This window comes from Sarcophilus harrisii, chromosome 3 (assembly GCF_902635505.1).
Source record: "Sarcophilus harrisii chromosome 3, mSarHar1.11, whole genome shotgun sequence".
Classification (NCBI taxonomy): Eukaryota; Metazoa; Chordata; class Mammalia; order Dasyuromorphia; family Dasyuridae; genus Sarcophilus; species Sarcophilus harrisii.
Genome location: NC_045428.1, coordinates 357922505 through 357939434, shown reverse-complemented (window position 1 = coordinate 357939434; position 16930 = coordinate 357922505). Strand labels below are relative to the sequence as shown.

Below are 16930 nucleotides of genomic sequence, written 5' to 3'. Positions count from 1 at the left end.
AGAGTATTTAGGTGAGAATCATTGTGTATAACTGGAAAAAGCCATAGATTTGGAATCAGGGGAGCTGAATGCATGTCCTAGTTACTTCTACTAACTGTGTGATCCTGAATAAGTCACTTCATCTGTTCTCAGTTTTCTCATCTGTAAATGGGTTGGATTAAACACTTTTAAAGGTAAGTTTCAACTCTAAAATTCTATAATTTAGTAAACTCTCTGAGAAAGTGTTTTCTGATTAGAACAATACAATTTAATACAGCAGGAGAGAGTGGGATTTCTACACATTTGGACTTTAAATGAACATATGAATGAGATGCAAAGTAGCATTGGAATCTATAATTTTGAGGTCAAGGGGGGTAATGTTCCCATTTATGACTGGACTGCAGTGCAGGTAAGGGAAGAACAGCCACAGACCATGGTTTTGGTTAGAGGTGAGAGGTGAGGTCAGAGGATCCAAGTGTCTCAATCCTAGATCAGAAATCTCAAGAAGGCAAAACTGGTTCTGGACCTTCCTGTGAAATCTCAAATTCTCTTCCCTCAAGGGCTTCCATTAAGAAGTCTATGTAAATATTTGGAGGAAAGGTAGGTGGGAAGAGAAGAAATATGGAATGATGAATGAGTGATAGGGAAGCTAAGGGGAACTTCCTCCACACATATTATCTATATGACTATAGGCCTCTTTGGCCTCAGTTGCTTCATCTGTAAAATATGCATATTTCAGTAGAGGATTTCTAAGTTCCCTTATAGCTCTAAATTCTATGATCTCATAGAAGGAGAAAAAAGGATTTCTGCTGGGGCTTCATGCTAGTTATACTGAGTGCCTCTTATAATAGTTTCATGGACCTTAAAAATAGAAGGTCTCCTTAACCCCTCCCCACCTTTAAGTTCAGGGTCCTCTATAAGTTGTCATGGAGATAAACCCTCCCAGTTACTGTTTATAGATGACATCTCCTAAAGAGGACTAGACTTTCCAGCTTGAAGCTAGACCTTTGCTGGGATAGTGTACTACCTCTTCATTTCTCCTTACCCCTACCCTACGTTTGTCTGGGGACACTCCAAAGTCAGTAAATACTGGGAAGATGGGCTAGGTTCTGTTTCTGATTCTAAGCTTAGGTTTTGCTGCCTCTAAGCTCTAGCCCTAATTCCTGTTCCCAGGTGGATTGAGGGTAGAAGGTTGAGGTTGGGAGAGGGGAGTCGTGGTGACTGCCTGGGCTTGCTGAAGGCCATTTGGAATAACTGCCAAAGAAACCTTAACGAGTCCCCCAAGGAAAAGCTTCCTTTATCATAAATCCAGGTCTTTTCTCATTCTGCCAGAGAAGGAACACTCTCTTGACAGCTGGTTGGCTCCAGGCCCAATCCAGAGAGATCTCTCTGAAAACTTGTTCTGCAGGGTGTTCTCTGAACTGGGCCACCCAAAAGTTTGGATATGTATGCACTTTATCATCTTCAGGAATCAAATGCTACCCAGCAGCACAGAAGATACTGTCTTTTCCCTCAAGGAACTTCCAATAGAGATTTGATAAGAGGAACAAATAATCCTCTCTATTCCATTTCATATGATACATTATCCTTACCTTCCTTCTTAGGAATGATGATTTTTAGGGTAAATAAAGATTCAACAAATCATCAAAGACTTCTTGAAGGAGGTAAACTTCAAAGAATAGCAAAGAAGGAACACTGTCCAGCTACATATACAACTGATAAGTTCTTTGTCTCTGTCTCTCTTTGTCTGTCTCTGTCTCTCTGTCTTGTTATCTCTCTCTCTCTCTCTCTCTCTCTCTCTCTCTCTCTCTCTCTCTCTCTCTCTCTCTCTCTCTCTCTCTCTCTCTCTTTCCCCATCTCTCTTTTCTTCTTCTTTTTCTCTCTCCCTACCTCCTCTTGAGGACCCTAGAGAATTATTGAGATAATGCTTGTGAAAAGACTTTGAGGTTTTTTTTTTTTTGAGGAAAGTGCTGTATAAACACAACAATAAGGAATCATTATTATTGATCTATCTGCACACTAGTACCTTTCCTAAACTTTTTTTTTTTTTTTTTTTTTTTTTTTTTTTTTTTTTTTTTTTTTTTTTTTTTGCAACCCAGCTGCTACATTTCCTCTTTGGAGGAAGGTCTGGGATTTCTGAGAATGTGGGGCAAGAGAAAGGCCAAGAGGGTGGTGGAGAAGGCACTCTATTCTATTTGGCTCTTGCTGCCTGCTGTCAGCATCTAAAGATATCCATGGTTCTCTGTCCTCCTCTCTACCCCTTCACCTGACCTTGTGTGTGTGTGTGTGTGTGTGTGTGTGTGTGTGTGTGTGTGTAGTCGCTTTCCTTGCCCTTGGCCCATCTCTTTTCACCTGTGCTTCTTGCTCAGGGAAACATGACCCCTGTTATAAAAATAAAGACCACAGTTTATGCCTGTGTTATCATTCATGCCTGCAACTCTTAGGGTTGCTTTCTGTGATTCAGGGTCCTGTATTCTCTAGGAAGAGTTTGAATTGGTGATATTGCATGCATGTTGAACCCACTTAGATGGAATTATAATTTTTCCATGTTGGACTGGTCTAATTTGATGTTGCTGAGGCCAGAGGGTCTGGAAAGAAGGGGATCTGAATAAGCATCAGGAGCACTGGGAAGGGGAAAGGTCAGATGTACAGGTGGACAATTGGGACAGTGCAATTAGCAGCCTTTCATAATAGGATATACCTATTTGACCTATTTTATCTGGGTGCTCTGTTAGTTGGGATCCTTACAAAGAAATAGCCTCTAGATAGCCCTATCTTGTAGAGGCATATCAATTTTTGGCTAGAGAAGAAAATCAGGTTGGAGGTGGAATTTTAAAGAGTTAAGAAGTTTTTAGGAGAGAATGAGGACAAGAAGCTTCAAGAGGAGACAAGTAGGTGGTAGTTTCCTCTATTGAACTGGGAGGAAACAAAGTATGAAGAGTGAGGGTACATTAGAAAAGGAGAGGAAGGAAACTGGAGTGGAGGGGGAAGGATGACAGAGGGACTGAGACATAGATATAGAAAGACAGAGACAGGCAAAGACAGAGAGATAGTCATAGAGACAGAGCTAGGGAGCTAGAGCTAGAGAGAGACTGTAGCATCAGGCCTGAAGTGATGAGGATTGGGGGTATTTAACCAGATTTCCAACTGGAGAACCTTATGGGCTTTGGGTAATTGATAGAAGAAGGTAATGAGGGTTGGAGACAGGATCAGGAGAAGGAGTTGTTTCTGGCCTATCATGATGGGATGTTGAATTCTGGGACGCTATAATGAAATAACACTAAATTTCAGTTTATAGGTTCATAGAAGGGAGAGCTTGAAGAGATTTCAGAGCTCCTCTATCCCAACCCTCTCTTTTGACACATGAGTAAACTCAAGCATGGGGAGGGGAGGGCGGGGGGGGGGGGAAGAGATTTGCTTAACATAGCACACATACTAGGGACCAGAACCAGAATTTGAGCCCAGTTCATTTGACTCAAAATGCAGGTTCCTAAGTATTACACTGAAGACTTGAAATAAAATTTTGTTTCTGCTGCTGACTAGCAGCAGCAGTGACCTTAGGTCTCAGCTTCTCAGGACCCCAGTTTCTTCTCTTTGTAAAATGAGGAGGGGGGAGAAGCTGTATTAGATCTCTTGAGCTTCCTCCCTTTGGGTCTGCTATGAACATTTCAGTGTTTGGCAGCTGACCAGGGTCTTGGCCATCCAATTATTGGTGCAGCTTGTGAAGTGGGAGGCGGTAAGAAATCAGGCAATGGTGCAGAAGCTGCAGCCCAGACACAAGAGTCTAGGATTCCTAACAGTTGCTTAGGTTCAGAAGTCCCTGTTGCAGTTTGCAGCTGCCCCAGCAGCAACTCAGAGTCCCTACTAGTCTGCAGAAGCTGGAAGCTTCAGAAATGTGCAATGTGGGGAGTGCATATCCTTTGCTGGGGTGGGTGTGGGAGAGGGAGAAGTCCATGATCTCTTCTCAAATCCCCCAGATCAGCCCCTCACAACACAACACAACAAAAACAACTATCCGCCCCTTATATAACCCACAGCACAGGCCGGATAGCTGCAGCCAGTGGCCCGGGAACGGAGGGCTGGGCTGCCCACGTGCTGACTGGTACTGCAGTGCGGGGATGGAGAGTGTTCCCTGTTGGCCCCTCACGGCGGTATAAAACCCCTTCTCTCCTTCATAAGGAAAGGGGCAAGGAGTCCCTTTCTCTTCCCTTGATTCCCTAGGACTGTAAGCCGTTGTTGCAAGGGCCGAGGAGGGTATCTAGAAAGACACTTCTCGGACATTTGAGTCCGTGTCCTGAAGTCGCCGACTGCAGGCTGGCAGGTTCTCTCTCTTTCTCTCTCTCTCTCTTTTTTTTCTCTCCTTTTCTCTTCCTCCACCTCCTCCTCTTCTTCCTCCTCCTCCTCTTCCCGCAGCATCTCCCGCAGCCGGCTCCAGGGGGCAGGAGGAAGCTCCTCTTTCTTTCCCTATCTCCTTGCTCCCCGCCCCCTCCTTTTCCCTCCCCTCCTCTCCCTTCCCCTCCCTTTCTCTGCTCTCTTCTCCGCGCTAACTTTGCCGAGCCGGGCCGGTGCAGAGCTCCGGTGGCTGTTGGGTGGCGGACTGCAGACGAGGGTGAGCGGGAGGCTCTGTGCCCCCACTCTATACCTTCTAATCTCCAGTCCCTGTCTCAGCTTCGCGCCGCAGCCCTTGCTTTCTCTGCACTTCCCGGAGAAGACAGGACGATGCCCGGGGCTGGGTACCAAGTGCCAACCGCGGCGACATGGTTGGGCACCGGGCTTTTGGGTAAGGTCGCCGGCGTTTGGTCTCCTCCAGCTTCCCCACTGGGAAAAGGAAATGGCACATCGAGTGAGGGTCGCCCGGCACAGAGTGGGTTTGGGGAGGGCTGCTGTCCGGCTACTCCCCATGCAGGAGCGCAGGATGGTAACGGTTCCTCTGACCACCTAGCTCCGACGCCTGCTCGGCACCCGCAGACTTCGTCCCCCCGCACACCGCCCCCTCCCCGCCTGCCCTCTTCCCACCTCACTTCACTGCTGCTTCAGACACAGCTTAGAGGCTGCACTTCGAACCGAAGAAGTGGTGGGGAGGGGGCTTTGGAGTGAGCGCCTCTGGACACCCCCTTTCCACTGTCTTTGCGCAATGGAAGGGATGAGAAGGGAAGGGTGTGTGCGTGTGTGCGTGTGTGTGCGTATGTGTGGCGGGTGAGCAGGTGAAATTCTTCTCATTTTTAGAGCTGCTGCAACTTTATTTCAGTTCGGTTTGGTGGTCGTTTCCATGCATCAGCAGGGGGCTCCTCAGCGCTCTCTTCCCCCCTCCCCAACTTCTTTACTCCTGCGCTTAAGAATCTCTGCTTTCTACCTGCTTCAGGGCCCACCGTTTGCTGATTTTTTTTGTCCACTCCTGAAATTCAGGGTGGGATTGGAAAATAGGGGTGGGAGTGGGGTGGAGACTGGGTAATGAAGTGGTTCACAGAACACTTTGGAAGGACCTACCTCCTGGAATCATTTACAATTCCATATTTCTTTGAGAGGAAAGAGTGAGATTCTAATAGTGAGAAATTACTTGTAAGATTGAAAGCAATAAGAGTGAATATTTGTTAATATATCATTGTATATAGTTGCGTGTGTGATTATTTTTATAGAGATTGCCAAACTTTCAGTGATTATGGAATGTCATTTGGATGGAACTTGATATCCTCATAAATCATAGCTGGGCTTCAGAGTAAGCCGAGGCCTCTGCCACCTGACAGGGCTCTGTCCTGTGGAACAGATTGTGATTCCATTGGGCTGAGGCACTTAAATGGGTATTGCTCCCAAAAACATTGGCAATCGAAGTCCCAAAGGAAAGTGACCAGGGTTTTTGCAAATATCTCTTGTGACTCTGGTTTGTGACTCTGCCCCCGGCCTGGAGTTACTGCTGAAAGAGCGGGCTGATGTGCTGTTTCCTGAGATTCAATTATGTTGTCCCTGGTTAGACTGAAGAAATCTGTTTTTCTTCCAATGCCTTGTGCTCTTTTCTTTAGATACTTTGTTTCACAGAGGAGTATGTCAAGGTGGGCCCTGAACCCCTGAATTGTGCTTTTAGAAGCATCCCACCTTCCATTGCAGGGAGCCAGAGCTGTGGTTTTAAGAGTGCTTAGTCTAAGGTGTAGATTGTGCATCTTTTATCATCATCTTACATTAGTCTTAGCTTGTTGTGGGGGATCAAATACTGGATTTGGCATGAGGAAGGCTTGGGTTAGAATCCAGGCTTTGATACACAGTAACTGCAAGGCCATGGGCAAGCCACTCTCCTCTCTAATCTCATTTTCCTAATCTGTAAAATGATACAGATTATCATTTTTATTTATGGCACCTATTTCTTAGTGTTGTCAGAATAAAATGAGATTATACATATAATGTTATTTGCATATTTAAAGTTACCACATCAATGTAAAATCTTATTACGGTTCTGAGGAAAAGAGAGAAACTGCCTTGAAGCAGCATTAGATTAGAGATTCCTGGGGGAAGGAAATAGCTGAGGCAAACATGTAAATCGTGACCTAAGTTCTAAAGCCAGTTCTTCTACTGGCAAGCAATGTCACCTTAAGGGAGTCTTCTAAACTAACTCTCTCTCTCTCTCTCTCTCTCTCTCTCTCTCTCTCATCTCCAAAATGAGGGCATCAGATGCAGATGATCTTTTAGATCCCATCTGGTTCTTAGATTTTGTGCTTCTTAAGACAATCCAAAATATATTCATTAAGTACCAACTATATTATTCCACTTCTGAGTCAATAGAATGTAAGTTCCTTGAGGGCAGGCACTGTTTTTTATTTTGTTTCCTTAACATCTGGCCTAGTACCTGGCACAGAGTAGTTTTTTAATAAATGCTTTAAAAATGGAAATGAATGGAATGGGGAATCATATTGCCTTTGTCCCAATAGATTCTATACATATAGTGACTTCACACTGACATACCTTGATAGTGGAGATTCTAGATCTTTCCATTCTTCCTATCTATTTTCATCTGGGGGGTGGGGGGGGGTGGGAAAAGGTAAGAGATCCCTACAAGGGAATGTAGTTCTATGTAATACATTGTACATGAGTGTTCATCTTGCCATTTCTCAAAGAGAGTCTAGCTCTTCCAAAGATTGTTTTTGAAAGAGATCGAAATTAAACGTTTACTGAATACCATCTTTCTCCATCCCACCCCCAAATCAGCAATAACCCTTCATTTCTTGGAGGTTTCATAGCTTCTGGTTTGATTTTCTCTTATTCCCTAATCATGACATCATTATTTCTGTCTTTGACTAGACTGAACTCAGTGGTGGCAGAAGCTGAATCTTATCTCAATTTATTATTTTTTTCAGTGTTCAATGTAAAGCTTCACATATAGTGGGAATTTAATGTTTATTGAAACTGAATATATCCATGAAGAAAAATCCCATAAAAGAAGGGGTCAGTTATTCTTGAGATCTCAGATTTCTCTTTGACCTGAATTTTCACCACTTTATTGGTACCCTTAGCACTACATTTCTATCTAAGCAGCTTCTACCTCCACTATATGCTTTAACTCTAGGGATACTCTAATTCCGCTTCGTATTTGACCTAAGCTAAAATTCCAAATCTTTTTCCCCCCTTTGTTTGCTAAGAGAAGAGCAAGAATCTTTAAAAAGAGAAAGGAATCAAACATAGAAATAGATAGTTTACAAAGTATAAATTGCTTTTCCTAATAAGACGGGCTAAAGATTGACTTAACTTGCATATTTTCAACTTTCCTCTTCTCTCAATCCAAATGTGATATCCTTCCTATTCAAACAATTCCCTTTCAGATGTTGGCTATTTCTCCTTCATTTCCCTAAATGGCATGTGAAGATTGTAGTTAGGAATGTTTGCACCACCTAAGAGGACACTGTATGTTAGTGGGCTAGTGACTCTTCTCTAGGACAGTGACCTTCAAAACGGGTTCTTTGACTCTTTAGTGATCCCTGACGCGATTTTGATGAGTGAGCATTCAATGATGAAAAGATAAGTTACATCTCACCCTCTCCATGATAGTCAGTCATAGTATCTGTCTTTAGCACATCTCTATCCTATGGCATCCATTTTAATCTCATCTTTATCTCATCCTTTTTAAAATTTCAATTTTGCATTTCATAATGTGCATAATTAATAGTATAGTAGCACATGTATATAATTTTAGCGGCAGTTAACATATTGTTTTAAAGTTTGCACTTTATGTGTGTTATCTCATTTAATCCTCAGACCTGTGAGGTGAGGTGATTTGCCTAGGGACACATAGAAAGCAAATATCGGAGATGGGTGTTCACTCTGAATCCAGTGCTTCTTCCATTAAGCCAAGCTACCTCCCTTATAAACAAGTAAATATACATATATTGGGGGTACATTGGGTATTTTTGTATTGATAAGGTTGCTGTATTAAAACAGTTTGGAAATCATTGCCTTAAAAGAGAAAAAAGGCTTCAGTTTTCCAAAAATGGACCTTAATATCCAGTTGGTCCAAAGTCGTCTTTTTACTGAAATAAAAACCGAGATTCAGAGATTTCTAATGACTTGCCTTAAGCTATTCAGATAGAAAGTAGCATAAACAAGATTTGATTCCAGGACCTCTGATTCCAAAACCAACATTCATTCCATTATACCATTCTGTCTAAATAACACATTCATTCTACCCACAATGGCATAAACCTATCCTATATCATCCCTGCCCTTAGGGAACATAGACTTTAATGGATCATAGATTTTAAAACGTTTAGTCTAATCTCTTGTTTTATAGAGAGAAATACTGAGGTGCAGAGAAATAAAATGACTTGTCCTAGATCACCCCAAGAATAATGGGTTGAGCCAGGATTAATCATATCAAATAGTAAAGCTCAGTGGAATAAGTGTACTGATAGTTTAAAGTATAAATTAAAGAAGAGAAAGTGATTTTGTTCTTGGGAGGCAGGGGAATGGTTATGTGGGAGGGAAAGACAAGGGATGGATATGACACGCAGAAGGAAGGAAATTTCATGCCTCTGAATTTTATCTGGACATAGGTTTGGATGTAGATGGACATGTATGTCTTCAGCGCAGTAGAAAACTTCGATAGAGTGATAGAAAGATGATTTTGCAAAAGTGAACTATGACCTCTAGGAGACTTCCTTGTCAAGTCAGGTCAATAATTATTTTTTAAACACCTTCTAGTACCAGGCACCAAGTCAAGTCAATAATTATTTATTAAACATCTTCTAATATTAGGCACTATGTTAAGCACTGGAGACAAAGAAAGGCAAAATAAATAATAAATAAATTAAATAAAAACAAACCAGTCCCTTCTGTCAAAGAAGCCTAATTGGGGAGACATTGTGTAAGAAGTTATTTACCAACAAGATATATCTATATCTATAGTAATCAATAAAGAAAAAGCACTAAGATTAAGGAGGGCTGGGAAAGGCTTCTTACAGCTGCTGAGATTTGAAGGAAGTCAGAGCTGAAGATGAGGAGGGAGAGAGTTCCAGGGATGGGGAACGGCCTGAGAAAATGCTTGGAGTCAGGAAGGAGTTGGAGTATTATGTGAGAGGAACAGCAAGGAGGGCCGGGTCACTGAATCCAATCCTACCCATTTAACAGATGGACGAGGTTAAACCATAGTAGTGTGGTTTGATAAAAGTGATTTTAAAATTTAGGTCAGTAAACGTTTATTAATTTTGCCTAGGTGCAGAGCCCTGGGCTATCTCTAAGGGAGATAGAGACTTTATGTAATCCCCTCTCCTAGTGGTCATTAATCTAGTTAGAGGAATTTCCCTCAAAAACATTCAACTATAATCTAAATGAACACATCATAAGTGCATTCAACATGTTCAAAATAAAATCTTTTCTGATGTCTGAGAGAGAAAGCTATTGACTAGGGAATTTAGATTAGACTCAAGAAAACACGTCCCACTTTTTAACAGCTTGAAGACAAACTGTTTATCAGGTTATGTAGGAATTTAAGAGGTAAAGAAAGACCTGTCACATTCTGGAAGGTCATGAACAGTGGAGGAGGGAATCCTGACCTTGGAAGCCCGGCAGCGATCCTCACTAGCCACTTTTTAACAGCTTGAAGACAAACTGTTTATCAGGAGCTTGGGTCGCCTTCTAAAGTATGTACTGGTAGTCATCTTTACTTCCCACCCCTCCTTTTTCTCTGGCTCTTTTTCCCTGATATGCTTAATTGCTATGATCTGTGTTTAATTATCACTTGCTAGGGTGTTATGTTGTATAAACCCCTTTCCCTTGGTATGTACTTATAAAGGATGAGCTTAATGAGGAACCAATTAGGAGAAAGTGAGTGCTCAGTTCCACTTCAAGGAAGAAAAGGGAAAGGGCTGAATCATACCAGAAAGGGGAAAAAGGTCCCCCAGCTTGAAGTTGGAATTGTGGATTGTTTCTTATTTCTTATAGGAGTCTTGGGGCTAGGAGAGCAAGGTTCCAGTGGGGGCCGCCGGGTATTGAGGGAAGGAGAAAGCTAATGGTGTTTGAGAGTGTCAACCTTACCCATTCTGTAGCCTGAGGGAGAGAGGAGCCAGTTGTTTGCAAAGCTTTGTTACATGGTGAGGGTGTCTCGGGGCTTGTTTATATCCAGGTAAAGCCCTTGGGAGAAGGCAGGAAGCAGGCAGGTTGCCTAGGGAGAGGTAGCAGAAGCCTTTCCGTTGTCTTTGGGTCCAGTGGGGCCTTTCTTGGTTTGGCTCTGCACCCCAAAGATCCCTTCCCCATCAAAAGTCCTGTCCCAAAGTCCTTGGACCCATTTTCTGACTCCCAGTGATGGAGATCACTGGGATCTAAGTATATTAACCTACCTATTAAAGTCAGATATTTCTGCAGTCCTATGAGGACTTATTTCTAAACTTGGAATAAGTAGGGATGAATCCCTTTCCCCTCCTCACATTCAATTCCTGCCTCCTCATCCTAAGTGATTGTTATGGGATACTGAAATTAACTGCTGGGATTTTACTTGGTTCTCTTGATGGGGAAAGAAAAATGGGCTGAGTTTAAGACTCTTAGTGTACCCAGGCTGCCAACGTGATATCCCTTGCCTGCCTCAGTGTAGATGGTGGTGGTAATGATAACATTGATATGGTAACAATGACAAATTACAATCATATGACGCTTTCCTATTCCCCGAGTAAATGGAAAGCATTTGCCTACCCTTGTGTCAAATCACAGTATGTTCCTATAGGAATGGCAGGCATTACTAATTTTTTTTAATTTTAATTTTAATTTTTTTTTTTTTTTTTTTTTTTTTTGCTGAAGCAATTGGGGTTAAGTGACTTGCCCAGGGTCACCCAGCCAGGAAGTGTTAAGTATCTGAGACCAGATTTGAATTCAGGTTCTCCTGACTTCAGGGCTGGTGCTCTATCCACTGTGCCACCTAGCTGCCCCATGCAGTACTAATCTTGAAGGATAGAATGGGACTAGAGAAGGTAGAAATTCAGATCTGATAACCTCAGGGATGAATTCCCAGACTTGCTTTTCTACTCTGGGAGCAAATATTTTATTTGTGAAGCTCAAACTTATTCTTATTGAGGTCCATAAATTTTCCAAGTAGAAAACTTCCAGCTCTTGCCAGAATTTTTCCATTACTAAGAGTTGTACTCTCCTTTTCTCTACTTCAGACCAGACCTGGGCTCCAAAAGGGTTAGAAAGAGTTGCTGTATACCATGCATACGCTATAGCTATTCCATATCTGCCATGACTTTGTAGACTGAAAGGCTCATAGATTAAGAACCAGCAGAGATCTCAGAGAGACTCTGATCCAGTTCCCTTACTTTACATAAACCCAGAGAGATTAAATTATTTATCCAAAGTCACACGACCAGTATGGGGCAAAAGCAGAATTTGAATCCAGGTCCTTTGACTTGAAATTGAGTTTTCTTTCTTCTCACAGCTTTTTACTACACAAAAGATGAGATAAAAGTATAACTGGACAAAACAAAAATGAAGCAAAGCAAAGCATACAGAGCTTAGATTGTACACAGACATCCTTTTTAACTTGAAAAATCAATGAAATCTGGCCCAAAGTACAATTCCCTTCCTCCCTTTTTTGTGCATCAGTAATTAGGGATTCTCCTCCTTCTCATCTTCTGGAGTTCAAGATTGCAATCTTTTTGTTGTGTTGGGTTACATTTTAGACCTAGCATATACAGCGTTTAGTGTCTGATTTCTCCATTCCTATGGAGATTCTGATCAATTCACTAGAAAAATCCTCAATCTGGTACCTAATCATGATTCATAATCTCTGAAAGAATTTTCTTTAGTGGAAGCACAGAAAAAGGTAATTAAAATGATCAAGGGATGAGGGCTATGCAATGATAATGGAGTAGTGAAATCATATAAAACATACTTCCATATTAGCCATGTTGCCAAAAAAAAAAAAAAAAAAAGAAAGAAAAAGGAAAAGACCAAGAAAAAACATAGTAAATAGAAAAAAAAATGCCTCTGTCTGTATTCAGAGTTCATCAATTATCTCTCTGAAGGTGGTAAAACATTTTCTTCAGGAGGCTTTTGGAATGGTCTTAGATCATTGTATTGATTAGAGTAGCTAAGTCTTTCCCAGTTAGTCATCAATACACGGTAATTTCAAGAGGGACACAGGGCTAATAATGGAGAAGCAGAGAATGAGGAAAAGCCTCCTGAAGGACGCTGCACTTATGTTGTACTTTGAAAAAGCTAAATAAGAGGTGGAATTGAAAAGGCAGTACTTTCCAGACCTGGGGAACAACTTGCACAAAGGTATGGAGATGTGAGATGAAATCTCATCTCTAGAGATAAAAGGTATAAAACGAAGATGAACCAGAAATTATCCACTATTTCTTGGAAAACTTGAATCTCAGCATCTGAGAATTGGAAGGGACTTTGAAGGCCATCTAGTCCCATCCATTCTTCTACAATGTACTCAAGTAGCCAATCCACCCACTGCTTAAAGAACTTCAGTGTAAAGGAGCTTGCTTAAATTCGTGCTTATGTATGGAAAGAGCATCCTATTCTACTTTAAAACTACTCTCACTGTTAGGGTGTTTTTCTGTACCTTATACCTAAATCTGCTTGGAAGACAGTGGATAGAGCACTGATCCTAGAATCAGTAACAACAAATCTACCTTTCCCTTACTTCCATACTTTTTGTATCTCCTTTTGGAAAAAAAAATAAAACAAATCTAATTTCTCTTTTAAATGATAATCTTTCAAATACTTGAAGATGTGTACATCTGAGGCAGACCTTCCTGATTAGGGGGTCTTCTTGATTCCCAAGAAAACTTTCTAGTCACTATTCCACAAGATCTGACAAGTCTTCTCTTGTACAGGATAAATTTCCTAACTTCCTTTAGTTCTTTTCACTAGATTACCAGCAACAAATTATATATTAATTTAATATTATTCTAAATAACTGACAGCCTCTTTGTGCCCTTATATATGTCTCCCACACAAGATATTTTGAAATAGCATTTATAGGAATCTTGAACAAGGAAAAATGACACATTTCGGGGCTCACATTCTACTTTATCATTTTCAGACACTAATACCTGCTTAACCATTTTTCAGAATACCCCTGAAAAGTAATCTCTTAAAAACAAGGAGACTCTTTTTGACTACTCTTTCCAACAGCTCATCTCCCTTAGCTAGTGACAGGTGACTGGAAATAATCAAGAGGATCACATCTCTTGGTTCAATACCCTAATCCTTTCAGGAAATGGGAAATGAGAGTATTGGTTTTAGATAGGTCATAACTAATCCCTTTGGGCAAGGGAGAAAGGCCAAATGACCTTAAGTAGACTGGAGGTATTTCTAGTTCTAAATTTGGTTCCCAGCCTTAATCTAATATCAGGGGCTTTGACTTTGTTCTTGACCTTTTACATTCTTTCCTAAGAGATTAAGAGTTAGGCTCAAGAAAGAAGGAAGGAAAGAGGAAAGGACAGAAGCAAAGAAGGAAGGAAAGAAGGAAGCAGAGGAGAGAGGAAATAAAGCAGAGGAAATAAAAAAATAAACAATGCAAGGTGGGATGAAAGGAAAAAGGGGGAAAGGAAGGGAGAAAGGAAGTAAGGAAGAAGGTAAAGAAAGAAAGATGGAGGGAAAGAAGAAAGGATGAAAGGAAAGACGAAAGGAAACAAAGAGAAGAAAGGAAGAAAAGAAGGGAGGAAAATAGAAAGGAAATAAGAAAGGAAGGATGGAAGGAAGGAAAGAAGAACAGAAAGAAGGAAGGGAAGGAAAAAAGCAAGAAGGAAAGGAGGGAAAGAAACAAGAATTTACTAGGTGGTTACTTTATACCAGACACTGGGTATACAAATACAAACAAAGCAAAAAACTCCAGCAAATCTCTTTTTTACCCATCAGACCCAATCTGAAGTAGAGAAAAAAAGAGTTTATCTCTTAGACATGATAAAATTCTGGGAAAAGTTGCTTTCAAGGAACTTATTTTCTAATAGGGGGAACAACACACAAAAGGAACTCTGAAGAAAGGTGCATTGCTTTTGAAGTCCATAAGCTAGGAAGAGGATTTAAGGTCAATCTGGGACCCTCCACAAAAATGAGGCATTTGAAGAAGCTGAGGATCCTTATAGAGAGATATTCCAGATTGAGAAAGCTCCAGGAGTGGTTAGATATTCTAGGTTGGGACATTTTTTCCTTAGAAATTTGACTAAATACTGAGTTTCTTGCCTTCAATTTGGTCCAAAGGCTTTAGGATAATCTTAAAATGCTTTTAAAAAATATTTCTAAGAAAACGATGGAATGTTAGCACTTTGCCTGCTTCCATGTCAGGGACAGGTCTTAAATTTAGGCCTTCCTGATTCTAAGACCTTTTGGACTCCACATTATCATTCCTAAAATGTTGCCCTCAGAGCAGAAAATAATACTCTATATGAGGTGTGACAAGGGTGGAAACTCTAGACTCCCTATGTATCTTTTAATTCAATTTAAGTTTACATTAGCTTTTGGGCTACTGTATCACCCTGTAGACTGTAATGGAATTTGTCCAGTCTTTTTTTAGTTGTTTCCAACTCTTTGTGATCCCATTTGGTGATTTCTTGGCAATGATATCAGAGTGGTTTGCTATTTCTTTCTCCAGCTTATTTTATAGATGGGGAGACTGAGGCAAACAGTGTTAAGTGACTTATCCAAGGTCACTTAGCTACTAAGGATTTGAATTCAGGAAGATGAATCTTTTTGACTCCAGGCTTGTCATTCCATCCACTATGCCATCTACCTGCTTATATGGCACTTCCAGTTCACTAGAAACTCAAATCTTTTTTAGACACATTTTTGTCTAGCCATACTTCTCCATCTTATAATTGTAAGTTTTTTTTTTAAATCTAATCCACATAGTCCAATTAAAAAATTCCTTATTTAAAAAAAGAGGCTACAATCATTCCTTTCAATTCTCCCATATTGGCTTTGGCCCAGTGTTCTAGCTTGTTAAGAGCTCTTTGGATTCTTATTCTGCCATATAATATGTTAACTATCTTTCTCAGCTTTAGGTTAGCTGAAAATTTGATAAGCATGCTATCTATGCCTTTATCCAAGACTGGTAAAATTGTTAGCATAAGGGTAAGAACCAATACCTGAAGGTACTTTTCTAGGTCTACACTGCAATATAAATTACTGCTATTTGTGTCCAGGTATTCACCCAGTTCTGAAATCACTTAACTAAGCTATTAAAAAGCTAGCATATCTTCATTTGGTTCACATGAGTAGAGAGACTTGTCAAAGACTTTGCTAAAATTTAGGTAAACTATTTTGTTTTTGTTCAATTAGGCTGACTCTTTGTGAGTCTACTTGGGGTTTTCTTGGCAGAGATATGGGAGTAGTTGGCCATTTTCTTCTCCAGATCATTTTACAGATGAAAAAACTGAGGCAAACAGGGTTAAGTGACTTGCTTAGGGTCACATAGCCAGTAAGTGTTTAAGGCCAGATTTGGACTCAGGAAGATGAGTCTAGGCCCATCACTGTATCAATACACCGCCTTAAAGTTGGGTGGACTCTAAGCCTGATGCAGTATGCTTTCATATTTATAGGGTGAGAGATTTAGAATTAGAAGGCCATTCAGTCCTATCTCTTCATTTTACAGATGAAGAAACTGAGGTAAAGAGAAGTTTAAATGACTTGCCAAGGTCATTTGTGTAGTAAGTTGCAGTTCTTATTTTTATTATACATTACTATTTAATTTTTAATTATCTTATTGTCTCTGGGTAAGCCTATATATTAAGAGAGGGAATTGTTGTTATTACTGGTTTGTGGATGAGAAAGCCAGTTTATCTAGGGTCAGCCTAGATAGTAGATAAGAAATAGATAAGTAGATGGTGACAGGATGAGAAGCAGATCCTAGTTCATTCCATAAGAAACACATGTACCAGCCTATCTGGTTAGTTGGACTTAACAATATGTAAAGAAATAGTAGTTGAGAAGGCAGAACCCTGAAGATTTACCACCCCGCCCCCCAGATTTGGCATATTGCTTCCCTAGACTTCTCCTTTATACCTAGTCACATTTCTCCTCATTTGTATTAATATGTGAATACTTTTCATTTCATGGCATATAACATTTAAGCACTTACAATGTGCCAGGCACTGTGCTAAGTGCTGGGAAACAAAAAGAAATCGGACTTTCAAGGAGTTTATAGTTTAATATAGTTTCAGAAGGGGTCTTACAGATTACCTGGTTTTATAGATAAGGAGCCTTATAGAGATGAAAGACATTTTTCCTGGGCTAGTAAGAAGAATTGGGATTTGAAGTCAGCTCCTTTGAGTCTCAAATCCAGCAAATCTCTCATTGCATCATACTAGCTTCCAGAATTGGATTATAAACATCTAGACAGCAGGACCTGTTTTATGTTAACCTCTGTATCCTCAATACCTACATAATCAATACTTGATGCACAGTAGGTCTATAACAAAGGTTGAATTTATTGAAAAGGTTCATCTCTTGGACCTCAGAATTAATCCTG

General features: G+C 40.6%; 1 protein-coding gene across 1 annotated transcript in view; it reads left to right on the top strand.

The window, feature by feature from the left end:
• Positions 1-4470: 4470 nt before the first annotated feature.
• Positions 4471-16930, top strand: part of SCN4B (sodium voltage-gated channel beta subunit 4) — a 34135-nt gene continuing 21675 nt past the window's right edge. Inside the window, exon 1 of the mRNA XM_031960072.1 lies at positions 4471-4759. Coding sequence (XP_031815932.1) covers positions 4699-4759 — 61 coding nt within the window. The 5' untranslated portion in view covers positions 4471-4698. The remainder of the gene's footprint in view (positions 4760-16930) is intronic.